The sequence below is a fragment of the Nannospalax galili genome, unplaced genomic scaffold (assembly GCF_000622305.1).
Source record: "Nannospalax galili isolate Female #2095 unplaced genomic scaffold, S.galili_v1.0 scaffold356, whole genome shotgun sequence".
Taxonomy (NCBI): Eukaryota; Metazoa; Chordata; class Mammalia; order Rodentia; family Spalacidae; genus Nannospalax; species Nannospalax galili.
The window spans coordinates 1,905,284-1,921,388 of record NW_008338126.1 but is presented as its reverse complement, the minus strand read 5'-3'; the positions used below and the strand labels follow the sequence as shown (position 1 = coordinate 1,921,388).

Sequence of the window (16,105 nt, the reverse complement as noted above, 5' to 3'; positions counted from 1 at the left end):
AGGGGAAGTGTGGATATGGGAGGGGATCAAAATATCAAACTGTATAAAAAAAACCACAAAAATTCAATTTAAAAAATCCTTAATCACATCAAGTTTCAGCAAACCTAAGAAGCAATAAGTAGATATGGAACAATTTTCAGATAACCCACATATTCTCTCTCATGCCAAGTAGAATGGAATAAGGAAATTACCTCAGGGAGCCCTGGTTGCATATACAGCTGCTGGAAGACTGCATTCATGTAACAAGTAGCGCCACCATTCCTCAGCCCCACAAACCCTGAACTGGATCTGCTGTCCACTGGGGGAAGGAACTGGGAAAGGGGAACAGAAACAGTAGGGAAGAGGATGAGCATTTGACCACAGGCACATTTGTACTACAGCCCTTTGGGATGACTGAAAAAAGAAGCAGTACACTATCTATGCATCAGGGCACGACAACTTTAACATGATTAAAGAAAGTTCTCCCTCCCTCCCTCCCTCCCTCCTGCTTTTAGAAAAGGCAATATTCTTCTATTAAAGTTTTTCTAATAAGCATACAAATTAAACAACAGGAAAACACCCTATTTTTTATAAAGTGTTTCTAAAAAACATACAAAAAAAAAAACAAAAAAACCCCCTAACAATATTCTTTAAATGCCAATTTCAAACTTGTTTTTTTTTTTTTTTTTGATAGAAATAATCCAGAAAGGCATCTTGGTTAAGTCAATATGATACCCCTCCAAGTGGAAAAGGATGGTATAATCACACATGGAAATGTGGTCAAAACAGAATTTTGGTTCTCATACTAAAATCAAGGTCATGCTGCCTACACACATCAAGTGTTTGCATCCACGTAATAACCAAACAGCTGACAAAAACATGTTGGTTTTTTTGGACCTCAAGGAATCTAATGTTTCAGTAACATCACATATTAACTTACATCAAGATCCTTCCAAGATCTTATAAACAGTGATATTTATTTGTAGAATGAAGCATGTGTTTTTAAAAGTTATGAAGAAAAAACTGGTTAGTCACAATGTCAAAACCATATTTATCTAAGAATGGCTTATTCGTTATTTGGTATAATCCCCAGCTTGAAGTAAATACATGTAAAGATAAGGCACAGCATTACAAACTAAAGCATTATAAATGAATTCTTTTCCCAATTTATGTGCTCATACATCTTTACTTCTTTATGAGTATTATTTCCTCTGGCCTGGACGCTTGTCCCTAGCATCCTAACTTGTATATTCAGTCATACCCAACTCCTAATTCAAACAGCAAGCCTGTCATCCCATCATGTCAGATAAGAAAGCAAGCACAACTTTGATAGTGTTTTCCCACCCTTGTCAGGCACTCCAGTGCACCTTCCATGTATTTCCCTCCTGCAGACCCTAACACACAGTAGTGGTTTCATGGCTGCGGTTGTTCACATTCCTCTCACTACTGGAACGGAACAAATCGATTCCTTCCTTGCGTTTACTGGTGCTACTAGTCTTTGAGCCTCTGTTTCAAGTTTCATCTTCTCTAGAAGCTTTCTAAGATATCATCACTGAGGAAGCGTCCCTCTGTGTTAGTATAGCATTCAGGCATTCCTCCAGCTTCTATTGGACCACACAGTGTTGAAACAATCTGTGGAGAGGACCGTCTTCCACTATATATGCTGCGATCTGCTTGACAACTTGTGTCATATTTCATTTCCGAACTCAAGTCTAAAACATTTCTTAAAATGATAAACTATGAATCTCTGTTCAACTTAACTAAGCACTGAGACAATGTTGATGTGAATTTGTAACTCTAGTTCCTAGCACTATGTCAGCATAAACTTAGTAAAACAAAAAGCAAAAACAACAAAAATGTTTGGAATGCTTCTTTTTACTGAGAGTAACCACCAATCAATTTGAAAATGCTTACCTCTTTAACTGAAAGGACACCATTTCATACTACCCTATAGTGATTAAGCATGATTAAAAAGTTTAGTTGATTTTAGTATGCGAACACAGTATGCAAAAAAATACTGACTTTGTTATGGTTAGGCAAATGCAAATACAGTCTTGAAATTAGATTATTTAGGGGCTAGAGACATATTTCAATGGGTAAAGGAACTTGTTGCCAAGCCTGACAATCCCAGTTTAAAAGGTCCCACATGGTGGTGGAAGGTAAGAACTAACTCCTACAAGCTTCCTCTGATCTCTACACACTTGCCATCAGGGGCACACACATACTCACCAAATAAATACATAAATAAAACAAAAATTATGTATTCTAAAAAAAATAAGTGAGGATGGGGGCACTGGCTTAGCAGGTACAGTGCTTGCTGAAAGACTGGAGTGAGATGCCCAGTGCCCACGTGGGTTCATGGAGCAAGCTGGCCATTCAGACTAGCCTATCAGCAAGCTCTGGTTTTCAGACCAGAGACTCTGCCTCAGTAAAATAAAGTGGAGTGTGATTGAGGAAGACACCCATTGTCAACCTCTGGTCTCTACATGCATGCAACATGCCACACACACACACAAACACACACACACACACACACACACACGAATACATGCAAACAAACAAATAATAAAAAATGTGTATCCTGGTCTCAAAAACTTACATCAAACTCCTTAGTAAGAGCAGGGTCAGGCTGATGATGCATAGAAAGTAGTTCTTTTGTAATGATTTGAAGATTTGAGGGTGAACTGTCAGCTAGCATGACAAGGACTTCATAGGCTGCTAATCGGCTATTCACTGTACTACACCTGAAAAAAAAAAGTGCAAGTCAATTTCAACATGAATAATCTGTTCAAACAGCTAACTAAACTAAATCAACAACTGAAACAAAGTACAAGTGCTGCAATTCCTTAAATATGGTTAAGTTAGGCATACACTAGAACTCTAGTAATCTACAGGTCGTAACTACAGATGGGATGGGAACGTTTTAGAGCTCAGTATCTTCTTGGTCTGAAAATAAGCAACAAAATTATTTTAAATAAGTGGCAGAAAAAAAGGAAGCTATCTATAAATGTTTTATATTCCCAACAATCAACAAGTCTCAAAAGATACTAATCAACTTCCTATTTTGTTGAAGAAAATGGAGATAGAAATAATAGCCTGTCAAATTCATTTATTAAAGTGACATGTGGGAAGGCACACTTCCTCTACTGTCTGCCTTTTGGACACAGGCAGTAAGTCTGAACTATAATCAATGCCAACCTTACATCACTGAGCTAATCACATATTAGCAAGGATACAGAGAAAAGAGGATGTTTCAACCTCTGCATGAAATCACTTAAGAAGTCAAGGAGATGGTTGAGGGAGCTATGGGGCTCTTGGATTAGCACTGCACCAGACATTGAGGACAAGGGCCACAGATGCAGCACTGTCCTTTGATCATGTCTAGTCTTATAGATTGAAATGGATTAAGCAAGAAATGAACAGGGGAAGTACAGAAAGGAGCTGTTACTATTGTGCTAAAAGTACTACTTTCAAATACAGTTTTCATGTATTTTAAATCTCACTTTTGTTGTTTAAAGGTTTTGGTGGGAAAGGTCATTGTGATGAATGAACAACTTTAGTATACTGGAGAGTGTGAAACAAAATGGTTCTTTTTCCGTTCAGGGCATTTTATATATACATAAAGAAGTTTAAAAAATACACCTTGCTGATAGAGGTATTACTTTTAATAAAGTGAAGAATTCATCAGCAAAAATTTCATTAAAACTACTGGAGATATATTGTTTTGTGTTTACTGAAAATTAAAATACTAATATATTTATGCTGCTTTAATTAAAGAATCCCAGGGACCTAGTATTAAATCTTCTAAAACAAGACTAGACAGGAATAATGAGGATAGTTTCACAGCCTGAAGGAGCAGACAAGAGTCAGTCCTCCTGATACCACCCCCTGCCTCCCAGTAGACTGCTAATAAGGAGTCTCTTGCTAGAGGAGTATTGATATTTCACAGGACTCCATAAAATAGTGCTTATTATGCCTTGTCTATCTCAGTCACCTCTGAGATTATAGTTTCTTCAGGTCAGTTAATTAACTCTGTTCTCTAGCAAAGTAGCTGGATTCAGAGCAAGGAAGTGGCAGCTTATGGCTGCCTCTTCTATGGACAAAAGTCTAAATATCACTCAAGTAGGGTCAACATTACACAGAGACATTTCAAATTTGTATTTATAAAGACTAATACAAAAATTGATTCCAAAATTACCACTGTAGTAAGTCACTAGCAGTTGCAGGTAAGAACACAGTACGGCTCAGCAAATGAAAAGGCTCAAATAACTACAGCTTTTTAGTCTTTTCCCCCAAAGAAATCCCAGATCCTTTACTTGGAGTCTATCTGCTTTGGAAATAGTTCAATTTTCCCTGTTTGGTGTTGGAGATTGAACCCAGGGCCTCCGGCATGGCTAAGCATGTGCTTACCACTAAGCTACATTCCCAGCCCCTATACGTAATTCTTGTCACCTTTGTTTCTCTTCGAATGTGTTACTGAGCAGGCTAACATTTACGCTCCACCTTGATGATGAGGACTGTACCAGCACACTCTTGTGTCACAACATTCGAGGCAGGTTTTATACTAAGGCCCTTTGCATTCATTTGTTTACATGGCAGATAATATAGGACAAACAGACTCACAAGATGGAAGACAAACTCCAACTTAAGAAAATCCTTTTTGGACTACAGTTGAAAATTAAGAAATTTTACCAAAACTGAACACAACGTGCATTTTCCATACTTTGGATGAAAATCCTGTTGACTGATGGCGGCACTGCCAGCTGGAGAATGACTATTTAAAATAATTCTAGAAGCTCGGAAAAGGAAGTCATCTAACAATGGTTTAATGAGTGATGAACCTGGAACAGAGCATAATATCATGTTGAGGATGAACACAGATTTTAATTCAAAGATCCTATCTTGCAATTTCCTACCAGAGCAGCAAAGTCACCTGAGGCCACCCAACAGCAGAGCATCTGGTTTAGTACTTATTTTTTGAGCACTTACTACATGGCAAAGCTCTATGGGGTGGTGGGACCAAGAAACAAGGTACAAAGGTAGGCAAGTAAGGGTGCCTTCATTTATGAGCCTACAATAGTAAAAGGAGTTAATCTTCCACCTTGGAAACGTAAGCGCCAAGAATACATCAAGGCAGAATGGTGGGTGAGTAATTCTTACTCTGGGCATCAGGAAGCTCATACAAGAGTTTATGAAACTTTTAAGCCTTGCTTTCTTCAGACAAAAGTGATATTTCCTCTTCCTTCCTGGTTAAGAATCACTCTTTTCTATGTATCCCCAATATCCAAGAAGATTCTGTAGAGTTTAGCTGGTGCTGTAACTGAGGTAGTTAATTTTTGGTTTGTTTTTTGAGTATAATTTATAACATTGTATATACTTTTCCAAATTGTAAGTATACACTTGGAGAATCTCATATTTTCCCTGCCACTGAGGAGGCGACGGCTAGGGTTACCTTCCTATTTAATTTTATGTCTTATAGGGTTTATACTGAGTACAATATTGTATAACTGTATCAATTCAACTGTAAACCTAAAAATTTACAGCCACTTTTGAAAGAGATGCACCTTTGCTCTGGAAATTGCTATATATGTTAATGCTGTTGTAATGAAATGCTTCTTCTAATTATGTGATTAAATAATTTTTAAAAAAGAATAAAGATTATAAAATACCTAACAGCAGAAAAAGAGATAAAGCTACTCTGAATTATAGTTTTTTATTCTATATTAATAATTATGTGATTCTAGGCCCGGCATGGTGACACACGCCTATAATACCAGCACTTGGGAGGCAGAGGCAGTCAGACCTCTGTGAGTTCAAGGCCAGCCTGGCCTACATAGTGAGTTCTAGGCTAGCTGGGGCTACAGGGAGACTCTGTCTTAAAGAGACCAAAAAATAAAAAAATCAAATCAAATTAAATAAATAATAGTAAGAATTATGTGATTCTATTTTTTTTTTTGAATTAAGTAAAATTCTCTATGTGGTTTAATGACACAAGTAAAATATTCATTAAATTTGCTAGCCACTAAAATTGCAGACAATTTCTACTTGGCAAGGGTCAATTTTCCATGAAACATTTAGCAACTGTCCTACTATCCCAATTATATATTGCACTATGGTAATAACTGAGAGGTAAAGTACTCTGCCACCTGATAAGATGAAGCAATAATTACCAAGCATTTCCTTTTCTGCCCCACAGAGCGAAAGCAGGGTCTTAATGAGCCGCAAATGTCCTGCCAATAGGATGTTGTCTGCTTCACTGGTCTCACATTCTGCAGTACGATTAGGTTCAAAGTTATCCAGCCATGTAATCTCATCTTCAAGCATGGTGGCTGGGCTGATTCGTAACTGCTCCATTTCTGAAGCTAAGAAGGGGAATGGAGATGGAAATCCATTACAAAGAAAAGATTTCTCTTCATGGAGTCAAAGTCCTGAATTAAACTAAGGAAAGTCAAGTCTCAATCTTTTACTTCACAGATTTCACAAACCTTATCATTAATAATCACCTGTCCACAGAGACTATGAAAGCTCACTCCTGCATAACCTAAACGGTTGGCTACACCCACCATGCTGAGTATATGAAATGATGGGGACAATCATTGCTTTGACAAAGCACCTGGTTTGGGCAACAAGATGCCTAAGAAAGGGATGAGGACAGCCAAGACTACAGCAGTGCTTCCTAAACCAAGCTGGAGGTCTACTAAGGAGAAAGAAGTCAACTCCCTGCATCACAATCCCAAATTTCTAATCATGAGACAACCTCCAGAGAACTACTCTGTTTTGTTTCTCTTACCATGCTAAACAAGGACTGCATTCTATGCTGGAAGTACGGCCAAAAGGTGCCTATTAGGATAGGTATTTAGTTGGACAGTGTCCTACTTTTCTAGATATGGAAGATCTTCTCCATGAATCAAGACATATGCCATGTTACCTTAGTCTCCAACAAAATCAACCTCATCATTTGCTTAGACTGTGTCCTAATTTGAAACCAATGAAGGCATTTATTTGCCTTCAGAGATGCTATTGAGAATTAGTCACAAGAGCTTTGTGCCATTACACAAAAATTTTTGCATGCAATCTACTTTAGAATTAAGTGCTAGAAAAAAGATTTGCTACTTCTTTCATTTTCTTTTTTGAGACAGGGTCTCCCTATAGCCTCAGCTGGCCTGGGACTCACTAATGTAGACCAGTCTGGTGTCCATCTTCACAGAGATCCACCTGCCTCTGCCTCCCAAGAACTGGGATTAAAGGTGTGCACCACCAAGCCCAGCAAAATTTGCTTCTTTGGAAGCCATTTTGTTTCTTCTTCTAAGGCATAGAGTACAACTGCATACAGTTTCCTTTATAGCTTTGGCCTCCAGGAACCTTATGAACAAATTCTAACTGTGTGGGGCTGTACAGCTTGCATACAGAGAGGATAAGTTTATTTCTACCTGGCTTCTATTCCAATAAATATTTTTGTTTATCCTGAGTTTCATTTAATTTCCTTTAAGCTAAACCAAATTTGGGAGTGAAGAATGGGAATTAATTAATAAACTACTGGTTTGAACAACTATAATTTACACAGAAGATTTGCATTGCTACCAATGTATGCCTGCATTATTTTAAAGGAAATGAGTAAAATCTCCACACACTAAAGACAATTTTCTAACACTTGCTACTTCAAGCACCAACCTGACTTGCACCTCTATCAACATGCTTCAGCAGTTCCATCTTCCCTTCAACAATCAACGTCTAAAACTGTGAAACCAGGGCTGGAGAGAGAGCTCAGCAGTTTAGAGCACTTGCTTCTCTTTTAGAGGACCTAAGTTTGGTTCCCAGAACCCACTTCAGGAGGCTCATAACTGCCTATACCTCCAGCTCCAGGGGATTAGAGACACTCTTCAGGCACTGGAACGCATGGCATACATTCACATAAAAAAACGCATATACATACACATGAATAAAATAAAATCTTAAAAAAAAAACCTGTTAGAATAGATTATACTAGAAAGTATGACCCTTCACACTAATTGAGTACCATTAAAATGAGACTTTAGGGGCTGGAGTGATGGCTCAGCAGTTAAGAGCACTGTCTGTTCTTGCAAAGGACCTGGGTTTGAATCCCAGCACCCACATGGCAGCTAACAACTGTCTGTAACTCAGTTTCAGGGAAATCCAATGCCCTCTTCTGACCTCCTCGGGCACTGCATAACATGGGTGCACTCACATATGTGTAGGCAATATATTCATACACATAAAATAAAAAATAATAAAATATTTTTTTAAATGAGACTTTAGCAATTTTTTGAATTAACAAATCTTTTCTATATACTAATGGTTGGGTATGCACAGAAGTAGAGCTCAATGGCACATGGATTTACATGCTACTTCCAAGAAAACAAAACCCAACAGTAAAAATTGATTGTATTCTTGTTTACACTTGATACAGATCAGATACAGAAAGATATGTCCTTCTTTTCTATTTCTCCCTCCCCAAATCAAAATTAGTCATTTACTTACTTGTCAGATCATCTAATAATTGGCACCTCAAATCAAAATACTCCATACACTGAGATAGCAGTCTAAAAAACAGATAGGTTTCAGTTACTAAAAGAGGTTGATTTTCTTTTCTTTTTAAAGCATTTTCTTTACACAAATAAGATGATGGGCTGGGTGTGGTGGCACATGCCTTTAATCCTAGCACTCAGGAAGCAGAAACAGGTGGCTCTCTGTGAGTTCCAGGCCAGTCAGGGCTACATAGTAGTGAGACTTTGTCTCAAAAAAACAAAACAAAACAAAACAAAACAAAAAAACTAAAACAAAGCAGAGGTTATGCAAAGCAAGCAACTGAGCAAGGTAATCTGACTAAGCATAAAACAACTACCTTACATTAAAGTTCTAATTTTAGTATGGAGTAAATTAGTTTTGTTAAAAAAATGTATCATATTTTTAAATAACACAGGCATTGGTTGCATTTATTTACTGAAATGTCAACTAATACCTACCAATCACCTGTCTGATGCTGGTGACTATTTTAAGAAACACTGAACAAAAGAATAAAGCAAAATAAAGGAGAAAGAGATAGGAAGTATGTAGAACAAACCAAGGTGATGCTTTCTGCAATCCTAGTGGATGGTAACAGAGGTCTTAGAACAAGAGAAGCCCTGGTTTCCACCTTTCCATCTTGGTTCCACTGCTCATAGTTGGTGTCCACTGAAATCTCACTTCTCTCAGTTTTCTAATTTTGGGTTTTTTTTTTTGTTTGTTTGTTTTTTGTTTGTTTTTCTTTTTGAGACAGGGTCTCCCTGTAGCCCCAGCTGGCCTAGAACTCAATATGTAGACTAGGTTGGTCTCTAACTCACAGAGATCCACCTGCCTCTGCCTCCTAACTGCTGGGGCTAAAGGCGTGGCCCAGTTCAGTTTTCTAATTTATAAAATGCTTATTATAGTCTTAATAAACATGCATGTATATTCACAGATAGAAAAGACTCAAGCATATATAACAAACCAAGAATGATTGTTAAAAAAATGAAGAGAGATAACAGAATAGCCAAACTCATTTGGCTATTCTGAGAGTAAAGGATAAATATACATAAAAAAACTTAGTTAATGGTGTGGCACATAGGTAAGCTATGGCAAGTACTAATGACATACAGGAATAGGACATTAAAATTTTTTTGAGGGGTCTGGAGAGATGCTCAGTGGCTAAGAGCACTGGCTATTCTTGCAGAGGACCCTAGGATCAGTTCCTAGTACCCACATGGCAGTTAACAACTGACTGTAACTCCAGTTTCAGGGAATCTGGTGCCCTCTTCTGGTCTCCATGGGCACTGAAGGCATGTGGTACACTTACATGCAGGCAAAAACATTCATATATAAAATTAAATTAAAAAAAAAAAAACCAAAAAAACAGAAAGAAAGCTGGGTATGGTGGCGCATACCTTTAATCCCAGCACTTGGGAGGCAGAGGCAGTTTAATCTCTATGAGATTGAGGCCAGCCTGGTGTACGTAGCAAGTTCCACGTCAGCTGGAGCTACAGGGAGACCCTGTCTCAAAAAGGAACCATAAAGATACTAGATCCAACCATCTTTACAGCATGAAAAGAAACTGAAAATGAAGAACAAACTAAATCCTAATCCAGCAGAAGAAAGTAATAAACATTAGGCTGAAAATAAGTAACAGAGAGAATAGAAAAATGCAGAAAAATCAAGTTATTTAAAAATGGGACACTCTTTGGTTAGACTGAGTAAAATAAGCTGAAGAATCAAGTTGTTAAACTTGGAAATCAAAGTGAGAATATTACTATTCATTTCACAGAAGGGATTATTAGAGTACCATAAGCAAATGAACACAAACATTTAGTAACTAGATGAAATGGAAAAATTCCCAGAAATACAAATACTGACATAACAGAAGAAAAAAGAGGTAATCAAAAAACTCCCAACAAAGAAAAAGCCTAGGCTAGATGGTTTGACTGGTGAAGTCTATCAAACACTTAAAACTACAGAGCAACACCATTATAAACACTGAAGCAGAAATCTCCAACGACATATGAACAAACCAATGTGCTTAGAAAATTTCATGCCATGAATGAGATGAATTCCTGGAATACAATGACAGCAAACATGAAAAAAAAAATCACTGAAATTTCATATTAACAGAAAGCGAGTGGAAGGAGCCTACGTGATCAGCTCAAGTGATACAGAAAGAAAGCATCTGACAAAATTTAATGCCATTTTGCGGTCAAAACATTTATCCAAAAGTGGGAACAGAAGGGATTTATCACAACATATTAAATTCTACAAATTAAAAAAAAAATCTATGTGAACATCATACTCAACAGTCAAAGATGGAAAGCTTTTCTCCTATGAGTAGGAACAGGAAGCCCACTTTCATCATCTCTCAACAGAATCATTCTAGTCAGAGCAATTAGGCAAGACAAAAGGCACCCAAACTGGAAAAGGAGAAATCAAATTATCTATATACTGATCAGATAATCTTATATATAATATATGGAAAACCCCAATGATTTCACACACACCACAAAAAACCCTGTTAGTGAATTTTGCAAAGTTACAGTATAGAAAACTCAACAAACTAAAGTCAGCTATGTTTCTCATACTAACAGTGTTCAACCTAAAAAGGAATTTAAAAAATAAAAAAAAAATTCATTTACAATGGTGGCAACAATAATAAAATACAACTTGAGACAAGTTTTATTTGTTTCTGAATCAGGATCTTTTTATGTATCTCTGGTTGGCCTGGAACTCTAGGTCACAGAGATCTGCCTGCCTCTGCTTCCTGAGTGCTGGGATTAAGGCGTGCACCACAACATCTGGCAAGGAGACAAGTCTTATAGAGTGAAAATGAAGTACAGTTGAAAAAATTTAAATATGTAATAAAGATACCCTGTGTTTATGGATCAGAAAATTAAGTCTTTCAATACACATAAGGACAGGAGCAGTGTGACCTCTACCTAGTGAACTGGCTTAAATAACCTCAGAGTCTCATCAATCAGGCAGGGTAGAGTGGGAAACAGGGATGACAGAGAAGGAAGTCTGTCCTGTCCTGAATGGGGAGAAAACATAAGTGCCTTCTTTCAGGGCCTGGACTGTAGGTAAAGAAAGGAAAAGCTTTCTAGTTATCAAGAATGCACTATGGATCCTACAGGAGTAGGATCTCCAGTACCAAGAATCACGTGTCCATTCTCTCTGTGGAACCCAAGCTCTTTTGCCTTTATTACATACCTTTGATTGATTCCTCTCATGATACTGGTTGGGGACCAGAGAGGCAGCTGAGCTGTGAGAATGACACCTAAGAGAAACTGATTTGGCTTCTGCACTTCTGGATGAGCTGACGTGTCTGTTTGACTAAGAGTGTACAGCTGATCACAGGCAACCCGGCGGATCTGAAACGTGACCAGTGGCAAAGGACATGTGTCATCTAAATTTCAGTCAATGATAAGATTACTTAAAAGTGATTCCCTGCAAATCTACACTATTCATTCAAGCAACTGTAAGATGCTAGAGTGTTCTACTTTTGATTGATAAAGATTCTACTGAGTAATTTGACTAATTAAAAATAAGTGTGGTTTTGGGAACTGATTTTTCCAAATTATTCTACTACTTTAGTCAATACACTTATAACTTAATGAAGATAAGAAAATCTCAGATATTTTAAAAGTTCATTTTCATGGTCATGTAAGAAAGAAAACATCTAATGAAAGTTCATGGCTTGAAGCTGATCTCTTCAGATTTTGATCAACATGATGATGCTTAATGCCTGCTGCCCTTGAGAGTTACAGATGCTTAACACTGCAAGTTATAAATAAACATCAATATGACAACACTAGTGCTGAAACTTTTGTTGGGCTATGGAGGAATCAGCAGAAAGGAGGGCTTGCATAGTCTAAGTAGTCACTTTTCCTTCAGAGTGACCTGCAGTCATTCCCTCTATACTCTCCACAACACCACAGGCTTTCACGAAAGGTCACACCAGAGTAAGACAAAGGGATTTTGTAAGTAATGTAAAATATCCTTACCTCAGCACTAGGTGATCCAAGCAGAATATCGATGATAAAATCAGCAACACATGGCAAGCTATAGAAAGATGCTAGTAAGAAGAACAAGGAGAATTAGGGGGAGAAATGACTAAAGTAAAGCATTTTCCAAATTTTTAAATTTTTGAGTAATTTCTTAAGTTCAAATTTAAACAGGAACTTACCTCGTTTCTACAGTGTCAAAGCTCAAGCTTTTCTACACCTGCCTCCATGTTTGTCCGCTAATCCATGGAACTTTAAGGTGTTCAGAGGGAGGAGCTATGCCATGAGTCACCTTTGCATTATACGTATCAGCATAAAGGAGCCTTGTCTTAACAAACTAACAGTACCTGTAACTATCAACTATAACCTAAAATAAGTTTATACATGGTAAGAAGATAACAATTTGGAGAAGCTGGGATTTTTTTTCCATCTTGAAAACTTGAAAACTCCCTAAATCTAAAATTTTAGGAAAACTGCGAGTATGGTATAGGTTTAAAAAGCCATTTCATAATGACTTACACTTCTCATATAAAATCTTCAAATGCATTCTTATTATTTTTTTTTCTTTTTTCTTTTTGAAACAGGGTTTTCCTGTAGCCCTAGCTGGTCTGGAACTCATTATGTAGACCAAGCTGGCCTCGAACTCAGAGATTCACCTGTCTTTGCCTCCCGAATGCTGGAACTAAAGGCATGTGCTACTACACCTGGTCTCAAATGCATTTTTGCTCAGAGGGGGGAAAAAATTACTGTAGTTACTGTTTTAAATAATTATAAAGTTAAAACTATGTTTTACTTCTATGTTATAGTATCTTTACATCTGATTTATATAATTAGTTTGGATGGTTCACAGAATACATCATGATCACCAATTCTACATCTCTGGTGGTCTGAAACTGGCAGTCGCAGCTAAGACCAGGCTCCTGTGTTGGTACAATTTTTAAAACTGGAGTTGTTAAGACTTTGTTTCTAGATATTTACTGCAGACCTACATATTAGACAGTGTTTGGGTGCTGGAGATTCACCAGGGCTTGTAGGGCTTACAATGTAGTTGAGGACGGGGTGGGGGTAGTTGATGACAATAACATGATTAATAAGTGAATTACACTGAAGGTTATAGAGATAAATGATGTTGAAAAAAATAAAGGGAGAGACTGGAGTATTTCTAGGGCACAGGGGGGCTTTAATGCTTTTAGAAAGAGATCAAGGAATGTCTAACCAGGACAATGTGTGTAAAGACTTAGGAGATGAGAAAAGAGTGTGAGAGTAAGCAGCCACTGTAAGAGCCCTGTGGCAGGAAGGTGTCTTGTATACTGAGATAACAGCAAGGAAGCCTGTGAATAAGGGACAAAGTAGAAAGCAGAGAACATAGAGAATTACTGGTATAGTGGCTTATGTTGAGGTTTTAATAAAGAGCTGGTTTTTACTATGGGTGAACAGAGAAGTCCAAAATGCTCTGAAGGAGAAGTGACACAATATGACCAATACAATAATAGGTTCTCTCTGGTTACCATATGCAGAATAAACTGCAAGGGCAGAAGCAAGAAGATTAGTTAGGTCAGTACTTGGGAAATGGCAGAATCCAGATATAGCATGAAGGAGAACGAGTTGATTGAGCAAAAGTAGGTGTGGAAAAAAGCAATCCAGAGTTACTCCAAGGATGTTAGCCAGAGTATAAAGGATGCTAAAACTGTCCATAATTTGGGAAAACTTTTGAGTGATATTGTTAAGATCAAAGTCTCGTGCTGGACAGGTTAGGTTTGGGATGTCTATTTGATATCCTAATGGAGCTATCAGGGGGAGTGGTCCAGGCTACAGATCCAAGCTAAAGTGTTTGTTGCCAGCATCTAGGTGGATTTAAGGCTGTGAACTTAGATGGGGCCACGAAGAAAAAGGGGGAAGACAAAGCAGAAATATTGAAGGACTAAGCCCCAGATTCCTCCAAAGTCAGTAAGAAAGATAAAAGGGCCAGGCCTAGGTTTCATAATTTCTAATAATGGAGTTATTACTAGGAATGTACAATTCTGATTACCTAATTCATAAAGTAGTGACCTGGAATGTTTTATCCTGTAACACCTGCTGTGGAATCTTGTGTGTTATGTGTAGGTGCCTATGTACAGAAGGTGTTCAATAAACACTCCTGTGGAATGAACCACTCTAGCACTACTTTTACCTACTCCATATCCTAACTTTTCCCCTCTGCCTTCATTCTCATGAAAAGGATCTTATCTATGAAGCAAAGTCAATAATTCCTAAAAGAAATCTGGCCCTTCCCTGAAAAAAAGTAATTACAAACAAGCCTCCTCCTACCTAGCTGCTGGCTCCGGAGCTGCAGGCAGGTAACAAGAAGAGACAAAGCCTCTCCAGCAATCAAGGAGTCTTTGGTGGATACAGATTGCTGTCGGACACAGATTCCAGCATGCAGGGCCACTGGTTCTCCTTCACTTCCAGAGCTGCAATTGCTTCCTGAAAGTAGATAAGTAGACATCTACTGTGGCCCCTTTAGGAACTGTGAAGAGTTTTAATAAATGATTTAGAATCCCTGTACAACATTATTACTTCAAAAAAGAGCACTGCTAAGAAGCAAGAAATTCAATCACTGCATTATATGCACTCTAACTGCTTTGTCTTTATACACATTTGCAGGAATTCAAAATGGGTTCACAGGACAAATTTCAGGTGGTAGAAGAAAGAATTCTGCAATTTTGAGGCATGAGGAGACCTTACTGGCATATTCAGAAGGTCTCATATCTTTGGTGATTTCGATGGGTTATATGCATATAAAAATCCTAAAAATATTTACTTAATATTTATGCGTTTTATTATGCCTTAATTTTTAAAATTTTAATGTGTATGAATGTTTTGTCTGCATGTATTTAAGTGCACCCATGCAAGCAATGTCCATGGAGGCCAGAGAGTGTCGAATCCCCTAGAACTAGAGTTAGGGATCATTGTTAGCTGCCATGTGAGTGCTGGGAACCAAACTCAGGTTCTCTGCAAGAGCTGCCAATGCTCTTAACTGCTGAGCCACCTCTCCAGTCTCTGTATGCCGTAATTTTAAAACTATCATGAGGACCTGATCTCAATACCAAGAATCCACATAAAATTTGGGCATGGTGGCACACACTGGGGAGATAAAACTGGCAGAGCACTAGGACTTGCTAGTCAGCCTGCCTAGCCTAACTGGTAACTTCCAGACAGGTGAGAGACCCTGTCTCAACCCCCCCCGCAAAGAAAACAAATAAAAAACAAAAATAAGGTGGATAGCATCCTAGTAAGGACATCTAAGATTGACCTCTGGGCTCCATACATATGCACATATACACACACTAAAGGTGCTGTTACCAAACAAAGAAAAGAACTGTTTACCATGACAGAATTCTGGGTAAATTAGTGTTACAGCTACAAATTGGCCTCATGACACTTTTTTTTTTTAATTTTTAGTATTTTATTATTTTTATTTTATGTGTATGATTGTATTATCTGCATGTATGTGAGTGCACCCATGTCGTGCAATGCCACGGACATCAGAAGAGGGCTTCAGATTCCCCTGGAACTGGAGTTAAGGACGGTTCGTAGCCGCCATGTGGGTCCTGGGAATTGAACCC

General features: G+C 37.9%; 1 protein-coding gene across 3 annotated transcripts in view; it reads right to left on the bottom strand.

Moving 5' to 3' along the window:
• The window catches only part of Usp24 (ubiquitin specific peptidase 24), a 142,231-nt gene that overhangs the window by 42,436 nt on the left and 83,690 nt on the right, over positions 1 to 16,105 (bottom strand). For all 3 annotated transcript variants that reach the window (XM_008832980.3, XM_029563467.1, XM_029563466.1), the window contains exons 36-43: positions 14,808 to 14,963; positions 12,501 to 12,571; positions 11,707 to 11,867; positions 8,479 to 8,540; positions 6,150 to 6,341; positions 4,703 to 4,820; positions 2,579 to 2,723; positions 192 to 311 (exon numbers count right to left, since the gene is read on the bottom strand). In XM_008832980.3, coding sequence (XP_008831202.1) covers positions 192 to 311; positions 2,579 to 2,723; positions 4,703 to 4,820; positions 6,150 to 6,341; positions 8,479 to 8,540; positions 11,707 to 11,867; positions 12,501 to 12,571; positions 14,808 to 14,963 — 1,025 coding nt within the window. The remainder of the gene's footprint in view (positions 1 to 191; positions 312 to 2,578; positions 2,724 to 4,702; positions 4,821 to 6,149; positions 6,342 to 8,478; positions 8,541 to 11,706; positions 11,868 to 12,500; positions 12,572 to 14,807; positions 14,964 to 16,105) is intronic.